The 15,817-nt window shown below is 47.3% G+C and overlaps 1 protein-coding gene across 2 annotated transcripts; it reads left to right on the plus strand.

Annotated features, from left to right (window-relative positions):
- Positions 1-69: 69 nt before the first annotated feature.
- Positions 70-14,516, plus strand: LOC128408909 (zinc finger protein 501-like). Of its 2 annotated transcripts, none has more exons than XM_053378959.1 (5): positions 70-235; positions 2,181-3,553; positions 5,841-5,954; positions 7,383-7,996; positions 13,828-14,516. In XM_053378959.1, the coding sequence occupies exons 2-5, from the start codon at positions 3,007-3,009 to the stop codon at positions 14,011-14,013; spliced, it is 1,461 nt and encodes a 486-aa protein (XP_053234934.1). In that variant the 5' UTR covers positions 70-235; positions 2,181-3,006; the 3' UTR covers positions 14,014-14,516. The 2 variants fall into 2 exon arrangements, with proteins under 2 accessions (XP_053234934.1, XP_053234935.1); XM_053378960.1 differs by lacking the exon at positions 13,828-14,516 and adding an exon at positions 10,932-13,436 and having other exon boundaries at positions 71-235.
- The last annotated feature ends 1,301 nt before the right edge of the window (positions 14,517-15,817 follow it).

The raw sequence follows: 15,817 nt of genomic DNA on the forward strand, positions 1-15,817 counted from the left end.
CTCGTCCCGCCCCAGACAATGCCCGCCCCGGCTCGGCCCTCCCCTCGCTTCCCCCACGTGGTCGAGCGCTGGCGATAGACCTTGAGCCTCGCTTCCTGTGTGGCTGTGTGCGCGCGCGGGCCGCGGAGAGCCCGACCCGAGTGGCGACTGCGGCTCCCCCACCCACGCATCCGGCTTGGATCGATCCCGGGGGTGGCGGAAGATTCTAAGCCCACCCCTCCGAGCGCCTGATCGGGTGAGCAGGGGAAAGGGCGGGGGTTGGTTCCTGGTGGCAAAGTTGATCCGGAGCGCAAAGTCCCCTTTTACGCACAACCACCACCGTCGGCTAGGGGTCCTGGGTGGGGCCCGAGAGGCCTGTACGGGCGGTTATTGCTGCTGCCCTGGGAGGAGAAGGTGGTGGTGGTGCCTAGTGGTCTCTCCTCCCCTCCAGATGAGGTGCCTGTCACTGGGGACGGAACCTCCCCCCCCCAAACCAAGAAGCTACACTCACGGGGGAAATGTGAGCCAGCACCAGCACTGTCTTTTGGAGTGATGAATAGTGTCCTGTCTTGCCTGCCCCACATCAAGAAAACAATAGAAATACTTAACTAACTGACCAATCACGTCGGTTCTGCTGCCCCAAACAAAAGGCCTGCCCCTCCCCCCCCCGCAACAAAAATCCTGGCTGCGCCCATGTGTCCTGGGGTTCTTGAGGCCATGGGGTGTCTGCTAAATTGCAGCTGCTGCAGCAGTGAGGATGAGTGCCAAGCAATGTCTGTGGAACTTCTCTTTATGTACTTATTTTACCCTCCTGTTGTCCCCGGAGAGACTGCACTTGGACCGTGAGTGAGGATCCTGTGATCTTCCAGATCCTGCTCCCATCGTCTCTGACCACTGGCTGGCCTTGCTGCCTGGGGTTGAGAGAACATGGGAGTCCAGCGATATCTGGGCAGCCACAGGTTGTCCACCGCTGAAGGGGCCACGTGCAGGTCTGTGGAGGATCTTCTGACTTCTCTGGAGGACCTCATGAAGGAAGCTATAGGACAGGCATCCCCAAACTCGGCCCTTCAGCTGTTTTGGGATTACAGTTCCCAGCATCCCTGACCACTGGCCCTGTTAGTGAGGGATAATGGGAGTTGTAGTCTCAAAACAGCTGGAGGGCCGAGTTTGGGGGTGTCTTCTATAGGATGATCTGCTCCTGACAGCAAGCCTGCAGTCCCCAAACTGTGGGTTGGTTCAAATCAGATGTGTGAGAGCTGTTCACTGGGGGTTTCAGGCAGTGGCTGTTCTCAGCCCTACCTGGATTGAATCTGTGAACTTTTGCACGTGAAGCTAAGGTGAACTGGGATATGGCCCTTCCCCAGTTCAGTGTGAGGGGCTGCGCAAAATCCACAGCAACAGGGACATGTCTGTGTATTGATAGCTTTTATATTGTACGCTATGGGATGCGGGTGACGCTGTGGGTTAAACCACACACAGAGCCTAGGACTTGCCGATCAGAAGGTCGGTGGTTCGAATCCCCGTGACGGGGTGAGCTCCCGTTGCTTGGTCCCTGCTCCTGCCAACCTAGCAGTTTGAAAGCATGTCAAAGTGCAAGGAGATAAATAGGTACCACTCCGGCGGGAAGGTAAACGGTGTTTCCGTGCGCTGCTCTGGTTTGCCAGAAGCAGCTTAGTCATGCTGGCCACATGACTCGGAAGCTATGCGCCGGCTCCCTTGGCCAATAAAGCGAGATGAGTGCCGCAACCCCAGAGTCGGCTAAGACTGGACCTAATGGTCAGGGGTCCCTTTACCTTTACTTTATATTGTACGCTGCTTAGAGATTCTTTTAAAACACTAAGCTGATTGTAACAACAACAATTGCAACCAGCTTAATATTATTATTACAATCAGATTATTATTATTATTATTATTATTATTATTATTATTATTATTTATTATATTTCTACCCCGCCCATTTGAGTTGAAACAGTCCAATTCCCCCCCCCCCCGCACTCCTGTTGCAAAGGGGGATGTTAACAGTGCAGATTAAGAGAAATCTCAGGGAAACTGATAGGCCAGAATACCAGCCCTGTGAAAGTAATTTGGAAAGAGTGTCTTCCAGAACAAACCAACAAACAAAAATGTATAAAATTAGGAGATATAAAACCTCAGGTACAAGAATGACCATATCTCTCTTTGTTTTGTTTTACTTTTCCTAGCCATGGAAACCCATGAAAACACTTTTGTGAGTATTGAAAAAAGTGTGTGGCTTTCTTCTTGGGCCAAAGCAATGACAGAACGTCCTCCTGTGGCACCTTAAAGGAAAGCAAACTCATTTCAGGAGCAGTTTTTGTGGGCTGGACGCCACTTCGGTGCATGCTTGACCCTTGGGGTCCCTTACAGCTCTACAGATCTATGAACCAAGTCATCCTTTGTGTCAGCAAATGCATCTACTGCGGCCTGTAAACTTGACCCGTCCATCAAAATTTCATCCCGCCGATGAAGAGACCTGTTATCTCAAAATGGACCGCCTACCTTCCACCTCACCTCAGGTGGCTTTCCACTCGAGTTTGGAGGTTTCGACGTTTCATATTGTGAGGTTTTCCTCGGAATTCCTGTGGTAATTTTTGACTGTTTTGCAGCCAGAGCAGCACCGGATTTATGTATAAGATAAACAAGCTATAGCTTAGGGCCCTACTCTCTTGGCCCTCCCCGCTCAAAAAAATTTCACTATTAATATACTTCTTCTTAATTGTATTTCAGTTCAACAATTACTTTGATCAAATACATATTTTGTAATGTGGAAATGGCTTTAGATACCTATTAAGTCCATAAATTACCACATAGCATATATTCAACACAAAAAACAGCAACAGTTTGTTGTTGACAAAGGACAGCTGGATATATAAAGGGCCCCATTCCCTTCAGTAGCTTAGGGCCTCATCAAACCTAAATCCGGTGTTATCCCCACTTTTTTAGGAAAAGCTGGAGACGGTTTCTAGGAGATAAAAATAGGACTCTTCCTTCTGGGGCAGAAGGTTTTTCATGGAAGCACCGCCACAGCCAAGGACATCGGGTATAAGGAAGGAGTACCCGTGCCCAGAGTGCGGGAGGAATTTTAAACGGAACTCTCACCTTGTCCGACATAAACGGCTCCACACGGGCGAAAAGCCTTACAAATGCCCGGAGTGTGGGAAGAGCTTCCGCCAGAGCACAGATGTTAATACACACAGGAGAATCCACACAGGAGAAACGCCCTTTCACTGCAACCAGTGTGGGAAAAGCTTTCGCTACCGGACGGGTCTCGTGAAACACGTGAGGGGCCACGAGGAGGAGAAAGCAAAGGCCTGCCGGAGTTGCCTGGAATGCGGGAAAATCATCAGCGGCACTTTAGTCTCCGTTGCCAGCCAGACGTCCCCCGCGGTGGGAAGATCCCATAAATGCCCCGACTGTGAGAAAAACACCCAAGAGAGCTCCCATCTTGTCGTGCACGTACCGGGCCGTGCAACGGAAGAAAACTATATGTGTCCCGACTGCGGAGAAGGGTTTTGCCACAGCTTTCAGCTTATTGGACACAGGAACCTCCACGCCAGTGAGGAAATTCTGTATTCATCTGTGTTTGTTTCTGGGTCGTACCACTTTGCTCCAAGGGAGCGCTAAGTGCGCACGCTGTGGGATATGCTTAGCGCATTGCCGCCTCTGATCCTTATGGGCATAGGGTGCATAAACTGGGAGGCCCAGTACAGTGGTACCTCGGTTTAAGAACAGTCCTGTTTGCGAACGATTCGGTTTACGAACTTCGCAAAACTGGAAGTAGTGTCCCGGTTTGTGAACTTTACCTTGGTCTAAGAACGGAAGCCGAACGGTGGAAGGGCACCGCAGCGGGAGGCCTCGTTAGGGAAAGTGCGCCTCATTTCAAGAATGGTTTCGGTTTAAGAACAGACTTCCGGAATGGATTAAGTTCATAAACCGAGGTACCACTGTATATGTGTTGCCTCTTCACCCTTCATGTGCCTTTCTCACTTCCAGCACCTTGCCTCTTCCACCCCCACTGCTTGTGGGGACGGGACGTGCAAGCTCTATGGCTTTCCATTGCCTCTTCATTCTTTCTTTTTGCCTTGTGCTACCCTTGTGTTACAGTCTGAGTTTTGTGGGATGCCAGTGTCAATCCGTTCAGCTTCCAGAATGTTCGGAAACCAAGGCGCGGCTTCCGATTGGCTGCAGGAAGCCGCTGCAGCCAATCGGAAGCCCCTGCAACCAATCGGAAGCTGCGTCGGATGTTCGGGTTCCAAAGAACGTTCGCAAACCGGAACACTCACTTCCGGGTTTGTGGCGTTCGGGAGCCAAAATGTTCGACTCGCAAGGCGTTCGGGATCCGAGGTACGACTGTACAGTGAAATACAGTATGTAAAAAATAAATGAAGCAAAAAAGAAAAGAAAAGCCGATTGAAAAGCTAATCTAACAATGGCTGTGATGGGAAGAAAAATCACAAAGTGGTCTACCAAGACCACCAGCCATTTTGGAGCGGGGGGGGGCGAGTTTGGGAACTGCTGGATTAAAAGATGTAAATGTTGTTGACCATAATAGTTTTATTACATAATGTATAATGAAATAATGAAGATCTGTATCTCGGCGGTAGAGGATGCAGAAGGCCTCACGCTCAATCCCTGGCCTCTCCAGACTGGGGAGCAGCTGCTAGTCAGTGCAGGCAGTACTAACCTAGATGGGCCAGTGGTCTGACTCAAGGTAGCTTCCTAAAGTCCTGCTATAATAATAAATTAATAATAATAAGTTTTTATTTATACCCCGCCCTTCCCGGTTCAGAAAACCAGGCTCAGGGCGGCTAACAACAAATTTAAAACACTTAATTGATGCAACAAAAAAACAGCATAAAATACAGTATGAAACATGAATAACAATAAATTCAGAATTCAAAAATCAATTTAGGGGGGAAATCCATCCAATAAACATTAGATGATCACCAGGGCTAGCGGGCTAAATTAGTCCTATTTGGGCCAGCGAGGAGACCAGGGGAGAATTAGCTGTGGGATCCCAGAGCGGGTAATCTTCATAAAAGTGGGAGGGGAGGGGGAGGGAAGGAAGGGGAATAAAAGATCAGGCTAAGTTCATGTTGAAAGGCAGGCGGAATAGTTCTGTCTTACAGGCCCTGCGGAAGGAAGTTAAATCCTGCAGGGCCCTGGTCTCATGGGACAGAGCATTCCACCAGGTCGGAGCCATCACTGAGAAGGCCCTGGCCCTGGTGGAGGATAATCTGACTTCCTTAGGGACCGGGACCTCTAAACTAGGATTATTCATGGACCTTAAGGTCCTCTGCGGGGCATACAAGGAGAGGCGGTCCCTTAAATATGAGGGCCCTAAGCCACAAATGCAATATAACACAATATTAGTAGCTTTGTATTATTTTTAAACACCCTTTTGGGTCACCGGCCATTTAGTGACGTGCATTTTCTTAATTAAAAGGTTTCTGTACACCTGAGCCAGATATTGAATGGGGAGCCATACTTAAATGAATCAGCACTCGGCACAAAATAAATATTTGGTGGTGGTGGTTGTTTAGGATTGCATTTGGTTTTAGTTTTTCAAAAAGGCCACTCAGGTGCTCTGAGTAAGTTTACCTTTCCCTTTTCCAGCTGCAGCAGCAGTAGCTGTGTCATGTCCACTGATGTGAGCATAACACAGCAGGGTGAACTTACTTTGCCGCTTAATTTTGTGGCTTTCAGCGGGGGAGCAATGGTTGTGTGGTGCTAGGAGTCATCCATCTGGGAGCAGCATCAAGGGAAATCTAGCCTAGCAGAAATCTGGCCCCTCTATAAGAACTGCTCATTTCATCTTGTTATCTTTCCCTGCTTTGTGCCAGGATTTCAGATTCCTAATCCCGGTACTCTCTGCGGCCTAGAGCCGGGCGTGGCGCCTTTGCCCTCGGACCATCAGGATGAGGAGCAGAGGGAGAGTCCAGGAAGCATCTGTAGAGGTGAGGGAACCGAGAGAGCCAGCAGAAGACCCTGCTAGCTGAAGAACTGGGGGCTTCTGAAGGAGATTCTCTGCTCTACATAACTCCCTGTCTTTCCCCCTTCACTCTTAGGCCCTGTCTGCACTACACATTTAGAGCAGTTTTGTTGGCATCCGCCTGATAAAACTTTATTCGCATTAGCCAATGGCCATAGCAACAATAAAAGATTACAGTATATGCAGAAAGGGAAATTGGATATAAGAGCACAATTTAAAGTCCCTTCTTCTCTTTCCATGGTTCATTTTGCATATCATAAATCCCTGCATCTTTTACATAAACTAAACCATTCCCTACCTATTCCATTATTACATCCATCAAAATGAATTTATCTTAATGCTGCCAACATTTTCAAGTGTACACAACTTCCCCACATATATTCGATAAACATTTTCCACTCTTCTCTAAACGTATGTTGTTCTCTTATTCTGTATGTTAAGTCTGCAAGCTGCACATATTCTGTCAGCTTAAGTTGCCATTTTTCTATAGGTCCCATATATTGGTATATCACCATGTTTAGCTGGTGATATAACATGATATTGAAAGACAGACATCGCTCAGCTCTAGCACACAATACGATTTGCCATAAAACAATGAAACCAAAATCACGATATGGACTTCAATCCGTTCTTGGACAATATATCTCCCAGCCCTAGTGCTGAGAGTTGTCAGGAGACTCCCTATTCGCCTCGCCGGTATTACAATTCCCAGAGTTCCCTTGGAAGGAGGACGGTCAAGACTGTTAAGCCACTCTAGGAGTTGTAACTCTGCGAGGGAAATACAGAGCAGCAGGCATGTTTTTAAATGTAATTGCTTTTTAGCACACTTTAAACTGCTTTTAGGGACACGGGTGGCGCTGTGGGTTAAACCACAGAGCCTAGGACTTGCTGATCAGAAGGTCAGCGGTTCGAATCCCTGCGACGGGGTGAGCTCCCATTGCTCAGTCCCTGCTCTTGCCAACCTAGCAGTTCAAAGCACGTCAAAGTGCAAGTAGATAAATAGGTACCACTCCGGCGGGAAGGTAAATGGCGTTTCCATGCGCTGCTCTGGTTTGCCAGAAGCAGCTTAGTCATGCTGGCCACATGACCCGGAAGCTGTACGCCGGCTCCCTCGGCCAGTAAAGCGAGATGAGCGCCCCAACCCCAGTCGGTCACGACTGGACCTAATGGTCAGGGGTCCCTTTACCTTTACCTAAACTGCTTTTAAGGTGTTGTAACGGTAATTGCTTTTGGACTGTGTTAATCTGTTTTAGAATGTCCTTGCTTTTGTTTTTAAATTTGCGTATCTGTTTGCCATTCTGGGTTCCTTGGGGAGGAAGGGCCTGGGTATAAAGTCAAGGGGAGAATAATCGTGGCTGTCATTTCTTTTGTGACCCTGTGACTTCTGTTCCAGCCTGTGATGGTGCTGTTCCTATGGAGTGTAAGGAAGAGGACCCCTCATCCCACGAGAGACTTTCTCGGACGTTACTGGGAAGGCTGCAGATACTGGATCCCCGAAGGAAAGAGGCCTCTAAGGCGAGGCCCGGCTTCTCCAGGGGGCAGTGGAAACGGCCGGCGGCGAGGGGAAGGGAATCGGCGGAGGACGGGAGTGCCGCCTCTCATGTGTGTGAGCGGTTCCTCCGCTCAGAGAGGCGGCACCTCTGCTTCATGTGCGGGAAGAGGTTCCGGTACGAGTCCCACCTGGTCACTCACGAGCGGATCCACACAGGAGAGAAGCCCTTCGAATGCAGCACCTGCCACAAGAGCTTCCGGGACCGCTCAGACCTGAGCAAGCACCAGAAAACTCACTCGGCGGACAAACCTTACAAGTGTCTCGACTGCGGCAAAAGCTTTCACCACCAGTTGACCTTTATTAGGCACCAGAGGCTTCATCCCAGGGAGAGCTCCTCCTGCGATCCGAGCCGGGTGTATTTTGCCATCCTCCCCTCGTACCACGTGGGCGCAGAGATGAGCATTGGGGATGGGACGGAGACCCCTGAGAGCCTTGGCTTTCCTTTTAAACAAAAAGTAAGTTTCTAGCCCTTAAGGTAGCGAAGGTGGGATTGAAAGCAATGGGGCAAAAGGGGGCGGGACCAGAGATAGGGCCTGAGTGGGTTTCCTGCCAGAGTTCTTAAGAATTCCACATCACTTGGCTCCTTGGTCCAGTATTTTCTTTTAAATGCAAGTAGGGTGTACACACACACACACACACACACACACAGCCAGTGTGGTGTAATGGTTAAGAGCGGTAGACTCGTAATCTGGGGAGCCGGGTTCGCATCCCTGTTCCTCCACATGCAGCTGCTGGGTGACCTTGCGCTAGTCACACTTCTTTGAAGTCTCTCAGCCCCACTCACCTCACAGAGTGTTTGTTGTGGGGGAGGAAGGGAAAGGAGAATGTGAGCCGCTTTGAGACTCCTTTGGGTAGTGATAAAGCGGGATATCAAATCCAAACACTCACACACTCTGAGAGAGAGAACCTTGTCTATCAGTGCTTCAGCTGTAGGAAAAGATTTCAACCCATTTGCATCAGAGTGCTTATTGGATACTCGAAGCTGTTGAGGATGTTGAGGTTTTAGAGTACCTTTCCAATGCCTTCTTTCCTTCTCCATTAGCTGAGGAGCCCCCAGGAGGCAAGGCCAGATATGGGGTGGGGGAAAACCTAAGGGCCTAGTAAGGGTGGCTGGGGCAACCCAGTCGGATGGGTGGCATATAAAAAATAAAATGATGATGATGAATTTGAGTAGGGACAAATGTAAGGTTCTTCACTTAGGCAGGAAGAACCAGTTGCACAAATATAATATGAGGGACACCTGGCTTACTAGCAGTACATGTGAGACGGATTTCGGAGTCTTGGTGGACCACAAGCTTAACACGAGTCAACAGTGTGATGCAGCAGCAAGAAAAGCTAATGCTATTCTGGAACGCCCTCCCATCAGATGTCAAAGAGATAAACAGCTACCTGACATTTAGAAGACATCTGAAGGCAACCCTGTTCAGGAAAGTTTTTTATGTGTGACATTTTAATGTATTTTTAATCTTTGTTGGAAGCCACCCAGAGTGGCTGGGGAAACCCAGACAGATGGGCGGGGTACAAATAATAAGTTATTATTATTATATAGACTGATCTGTATAGTGTCCAGATCAAGGGAAGTCATAGTACCACTCTATTCTGCCTTAGTCAGACCACATTTGGAATACTGTGTCCAATTCTGGGCACCACAATTTAAGAAGGATGTTGAAAAGCTGGAACGTGAACAGAGGAGGGTGACCAAGATGATCAAAGGTCTGGAAACTAAGAGGAGCTCTTAAAGGAGCTGGGAATGTTTAGCCTGGAAAGGAGGAGACTGAGAGGAGATATGATAGCCATCTTCAACTATCGTAAGGGCTGTCACATGGAGGAGGGAGCATGCTTGTTTTCTTCCGCTCTGGAGGGTAGGACTCGAACCAGTGGCTTCAAGTTGCAAGAAAGGAGATTCTGACTAAACATTCGACTTCCAAAGCATTCAGAAACCAAGGTGCGGCTTCCGATTGGCTGCAGGAAGCTTCTGCAGCCAATCAGAAGCTGCGTCAGAAGTTCGGCTTCCAAAGAACGTTCACAAACCGAAACATTCACTTCTGGGTTTGCGGCGTTCGGGAGCCAAAACATCCAAGTACCAAGGTGTTTGGGATCCAAGGTACGACTTTATTTGATATGCCAATGCTATCTCACGCTTCTTTCAGTATCACTAAAAGGTATTTGTCTTGAAGCTATGACAACATGTATGTTAGTTTCAGTTTAATTGCTTGAAGAGGATCCCAGTTTACGGGATGCCCAGTCCCTCTGGGACTGAGTCTCCCTGCATAAGCCTTGTGTTCATCATCTGAGACCCCTTCTACGAGTGCCCCCCTTGCGGGAGGGGCAGATTGTGGCATCACGAGAACAGGCCTTTTCAGTGGTGGCTCCCCACCTGTGGAATGCTCTTGCCAGAGAGATGCATCTGCCACTGTTAACAGCTTTTAGGTGCTAGGTAAAGACGTTCCTGTTTATCCTCGCATTTGGCTCTCAGTTGAGTATCATGTGATTTGTGGATACCCCAGCCTCTGTCGGTGATCATCTTTTAGCAGAGTGGAGCAGGAGCTACCCCTTTTTATGTTGTTTCAGGATGAGCACTTTTAGTAATGTTATTTTATGTTTCTGATGTTCTTTTAAATGTTGTTGTCTGTATCCTTTTATAATTGAAGTGAGGGAGAAATAAATGCAATACATAACTAATGGGTTCAGCTTGATAGATGAAATGATCTCATCTGTTCTTCTCCTGCACATTCTTGGGGTTCTTTAACACTCCCCCAGAGACAATTTGGGGCTGCCTGAGGGGAGGCAGAGATCGCCCTGTTGTGCTGGCAGAAGCCCTTGTGTGGGCTTTCACTAGCACGACTCATTACAGTGGTACCTCGGGTTACATACGCTTCAGGTTACATACGCTTCAGGTTACAGACTCCGCTAACCCAGAAATAGTACCTCAAGTTAAGAACTTTGCTTCAGGATGAGAACAGAAATTGTGTGGCGGTGGCGCAGCGGCAGCAGGAGGCCCCATTAGCTAAAAGTGGTGCTTCAGGTTAAGAACAGTTTCAGGTTAAGAACAGACCTCCGGAACAAATTAAGTACTTAACCCAAGGTACCCCTGTAGTTGAATCCCGCTCTAAAATAATAAAAATATTTAAAGCACATTCCTAACCTTTGTGGATTAAGGAAAGAGTGGGGGATTTATTATTATATTATAATACGGGGTGATAATATTCTGGAATGATAGAGTTCAGTCATATGCCTTATGGGAAATGATACCTATTGTATTTTGAATTTGAACCTGAATGGTATCATTTTATAAAAAGCAAGTGGTTTTTTTACTCGGCTAGCATGCTGTCCTTTCTCAGCCCCCAAAGGCTCGAGTCATTTGTGGTTGTTCTCGTTTTGGCCTTGCAGGTGACAATGTGGCAAGTGTAAGGAAGGCGGAGAGCTTTTTTTGGAGTGAAAGGCCTGTGCTTTCACATAAAAACTTGGATGCTGTTGAAGAGATTTAAGAAATCACGTTCCAAGACCTGCAAAATGGGGTGGGGGCGAGAGACCACGTAAGCCACGGAGCTTTTCCACAGAGCAAGACATCTTGCAGGAAGAGGAGGAGTCAGTCGCCTGCTTGAGATTTGATCGAAACCACGTTCCGGTTTAGAAGCCACGCAGCCAAGAAACCACAAATTGCTGGAAAGGTTTAAAGCGATACTCATGCACCGTTGTGCGTCAAAGATTGTACGCTCTGGAGGAGTCCAGCCAAAGCACAAATTCTAGGAACATTTTTTTAATGCAAGTTTAAAGGCTAAGCTGCAAAGAATCCCTAGAATGGCAAAATTAGACCATTTCACTGCCCTTCTGGAAAGTATGCTGTGGAAGAGAACTTGTTCTGTCAGACCTTCTTTGCTGTTCCTTCTGCAGGGTTTCCCCTCTTCCAATGTGCAAGCCTTGATTTATGTCAGAGAAGCCATGGCGGAGCAGGAACCCTTTTGATAAGAAAAGTTTCACATACAATAGGAGAAAGCTTACAAATGCCCAGAGTGAGGAAATACTGTGTTGCCAAATCCTACTATTATAAAGTTACACTGTCAAGTTGCTTTGAGACTTTTGGGGCAAGAATGGTAATAAATAATATTAATAGTCAATGGCGCTGTGGTCTAAACCACTGATCCTCTTGGGCTTGCCGATCAGAAGGTTGGTGGTTCGAATCCCCACGACGGGGTGAGCTCCCGTTGCTCGGTCCCTGCGCCTGCCAACCTAGCAGTTCGAAAGCAAAAACGTGCAAGTAGATAAATAGGTACCGCTCCGGCAGGAAGGTAAACGGCATTTCCGTGTGCTGCTCTGGTTTCGGCGCTCTGTTGCGCCAGAAGCGGCTTAGTCATGCTGGCCATATGACCCGGAAAAACTGTCTGCGGAAAAACGCCAGCTCCCTCGGTCTGTAAAGTGAGATGAGTCATATGTGACTGGACTTAACCCCAGAGTTGTCTGTGACTGGACTTAACTGTCAGGGGTCCTTTACCTTTTTTTTTATAAGAGGGAAACCAGAAGTGTGGTTGTACAGTATGCTAGAAGGAATTTGCTTTTGAGGGCCCTGGCTTCACACAGGATCCCTCTGGATGAAGGACTTACGTTCCTACTTTTTTTTCTAGACTACCTGGCAATATTATAGACACTTGTTCATTCAGAGGTTTATAAGCAGAGGCTGATTGGTTGCCTATCGTGGATGATGCAACCCAGGTGTTTGTGTGTGGGGAAACCTTTGGCCCTCTGGATGCTGCTGAACTACAACTCCCATCATCCCTGGCCATTGGCTGTGCTTCTTGGGGCAGATGGGAGTTGTAGTTCATCAGCATCTGGAAGGCCAGAGGTTTCCCACGCCTGGTATAGCAGGTGGATTTCCTTTATTGGCATGGCAGGGTCAAATACAGAGTCTTTTGAGGTCCGTTCCAATGCTATGATTGCAGCATTTGGGACTTTTGAGTTTAGGGGAAATAGGAGTAAGAGACAAGAAGACGGATGTCTATAAAAGTATGCATAGGAAGGAGAAAGTGCATTGATACAAGTTTTTCTCCCGTTCTCTCTCATAGCACTAGAACTAGTGCACATCCAGTGTAACTTGAGTGTTGGAAGAATCAGTACTTATTCACACAGCATAACCTAGTAAAATGATGGAATTTGCTTCTGCAGTGATGGCCGCCATCTTGGATGGCCTTAAAAGAGGATTGGACAAATTCAGGGACGGCAAGGCAAACAATGGCTACTGACTCTGATGGCTATTCTCTGCCTCTGCTTCTGAAGAGCGATTGCTGGAAACTGGAGGAGGGGAGAGTGGCTGTTGTGCTCAGATCCTGCTTGCCGGTTTCCCACAGCCATCTGTTTGGCCACTGTGAGAACAGGATGCTGGCCTAGATGGGCCACTGGCCTGATCCAGTCAGCTCTTCTCACATTCTTATGATTCTGTGACATCATTTGTCAGGAACGAGCCAGCGCCAAGAGAAAGTTTGCAGCCAACTGCAGAAAGCAGCCAGGAACAGAAAGGCTTAGGTGAAAGTCAGGCGGGGAGACCCATCAGCTGCAGACTTCAGCTCTTCCACACCTTGATGGGCAGGGTGATAAGGCAGTAGCTGAGAGGAGGCTAGAAAACAGCTAAAGCTCACAGTAAGCACAAATAGGAGCGAATAGATTCAGAGACAGCCTCTCAGAACAAGAAGAGGGTGGGGCTGATTCACTAAGTCCGAGGAGTTGGCAGATGGGAGGGCTGCTAGACAGGAAGCAAAACGAGACGGAAAGGTCGTAAGTTCAGTATCTTCTGTTGACGCGGGAAGGAGTCTTCAGAAGGGTCATCTTGAGTAATGATGCCGGAGGCTTTGTCGGAGCCGTCCGGAGCTGTTTGTTTTTGCAATAAATCCTCCTTTTTAATTACCTACGCTTATTGTGTTATCAAGCTGGGAACCTGGACTCCTGACATCATTGCTTATAAAAATAGCCAACCAGACTCAGGTCCACCAGCGATGCATTGGCCAAGCTCACGCAACTAGCATCTTTTTCAGCCCTATGGCATGCAGCATAGATGTGTTCTTTGAGACTGAGAGGAAGACCAGGCTGCTAAGTTGCAAGTGAGCGGGCTACTTATTTGTCCAAACCTGTGGCTGCGATTTGCATCCAGCGTTAACCTGTTCACTAGTGCAAGGGCACGCTTAATGTTGTGCAAAAGAGGAATCCGACGCTACAGTTTTCTAGCGGAAACTCACTGCACATTCTGGTTTTGCTATCCGTTGCACAACAAAATCACCACTTCTTGTGTATTCTGTAGGCGCAAAACATTTCGCCGGAGGAACTGCTATACTGCCAAGAGACTTTTGACTTCGTGCTGCATAAGAAGACACAACCCTGTGTGTCCAGCACAGCCGCAACACATCAAAGGGCAGGGGGCAGGAGTGAAATGGAGAAAGCCCAGAGGACCATCTCTGGGGATGCAGTCAGTGTGTGCAGGGACTAAAAGAATTTATGCTTCCTTACCCCTCAAATAGAAAGTACAGATTCTGGGGCTGCAAAGAACCTTCTGGATTTTGCAGCCAAGGTAGCATTTTGTGCCTCAAGGGTGGCCAGAGAAAAAAGTGAGTAAAGGTCTCTTTGCTATGTTATACAACTCTGGGGGCAAGAAACAATGTGAATAAAAGTGTAGAGGGTCTCATAAATCCAAATTATGCATAGGATACTGTTTTTGCAGAAGGTAAAAAAGGCATGTGTCGGCTTGCTGGAAGATGGAGTTCTCTATCATTGAGCTTCCATCTGGTCATATCCTGCGTTGTTTTTTATTTTGTGACCAGACATTGAGGACAAACAAAAAAGGGAGAGTAAAATGATGAAATGTGACCGTTTGTTTGTTTGTTTGTTTGTTTGTTTGTTTAGCTGCTTTTTTCTCTTGCTCTTCTTTTTTATCCCGGAGACTTACTGGACTCTTAAAACTTAGCAATTAAAATCATTTGATGATTGCAAAGATTTCCTGGTTCATAGTATTTGTGGTGCTTTTCCATCAGCCAGCTACAGGATTCCAGTTTAATCAAATGAAAGCGTAACTGACTCTTAACTGAACAGGGAACACGTTACGTCAAAGATACCAATGGTGAACAATACTGGCTTATATGTAGTACATGAAAAAATGGCATTTCTATGAATTTAAGGAGAACTGGGTCAGGAATAAAAAGCAAATATTCAAAACAACAACAACAACAACATGCTATCCACTCTGACCCAACAGAACAAGTCCAAGAATAAAATAGATTCTTGGGGTTCAAATCACTTCTCCCTTCTCTCAAAGGAAGAGCCAGTGGTCTTTGGCAAGACAATAAACACCTCATCCTTCCCTGACATGGTGTTGACTAGGCCATAAAGCAACACTCAGATACCATAAGCCCTTTGGTTTAATATTACATTTCCTATTGAGCAGAAAATTATGTGATGTTCCAGAATTCTGGCCTGAATGGGACAGAAGGACAAATTCTCTCCTATTTATTTGGAATGCAGGAGTTGGAAGCAGGCAGGGCAAAATCTTCCAAGGGTCTCTTTGGTGCCACTGTTAGAGCTTTCACCCCATCCAGTTGCCCCATCGTCAGGAAAAATAGAGGACCTGTCTCCATGTTTCTTTCAAAGTTCTGTGGCAGGAAGAATGTGCTCAGGAAAGTTTGGCCTGTATCTTTATAGCTCCCACAGCATTCAGCCTGGGCCCTGGCTCAGTCATGGCTTCCGGAAAGCAAGCTTTGGTTCACACAATTGGGTTTCCTTCTTCTGTACAGCACCCTTGAGCTATTGGAGGTTCCCGCCCACACACTTCGGCTTGCGCTATCTGCTTGTGTGGCGGCACCTCGGTAAAACCACTTCTCACACGTTTATAGCGGAGTATTTCCCTGGAGGCAGGTGACAAGAACAGCAGCTATAGTCAAATTCCTCAGTCAAGAGTTTCTTTATTGCTTGACTGGTTGCACAAACATTTCTATTGCAAATATATACAAACTAGTTACATTCTTTCTACACCTTTTCAGCACAGTATAAACTCAGCACGGTATAAACTCAGCATATGTGTGTGTGCTTTCTTCTTGATGAAGTTGCAGCCAGCAACTTCCTTTTATTTGCACCTCCAGCTGACACCAATTAAGCCATGACTGCCACTCCCACACACTAAATAAAATTCTGGAACTCCATTTAAAGCTCAAAGGAACTTTGATCTGTTTCTTGAAGGATGTTTTCCTAACAAGAACCTGGAAAATAATTGCAAAAAGAAAAGGGAAGCCAAAGCAAGCTTG

The sequence above is a fragment of the Podarcis raffonei genome, chromosome 2 (assembly GCF_027172205.1).
Source record: "Podarcis raffonei isolate rPodRaf1 chromosome 2, rPodRaf1.pri, whole genome shotgun sequence".
Classification (NCBI taxonomy): domain Eukaryota; kingdom Metazoa; phylum Chordata; class Lepidosauria; order Squamata; family Lacertidae; genus Podarcis; species Podarcis raffonei.

Bases quoted from the DNA above. Each gene is read 5' to 3' on its own strand.
- LOC128408909 (XM_053378959.1), top strand. From the start codon at position 3,007: ATGGAAGCACCGCCACAGCCAAGGACATCGGGTATAAGGAAGGAGTAC. The intron at 3,554-5,840 runs GTGAGGAAATTC...GCTTTGTGCCAG, and splicing joins ACACAGGAACCTCCACGCCA to GATTTCAGATTCCTAATCCC. The intron at 5,955-7,382 runs GTGAGGGAACCG...CTTCTGTTCCAG, and splicing joins TCCAGGAAGCATCTGTAGAG to CCTGTGATGGTGCTGTTCCT.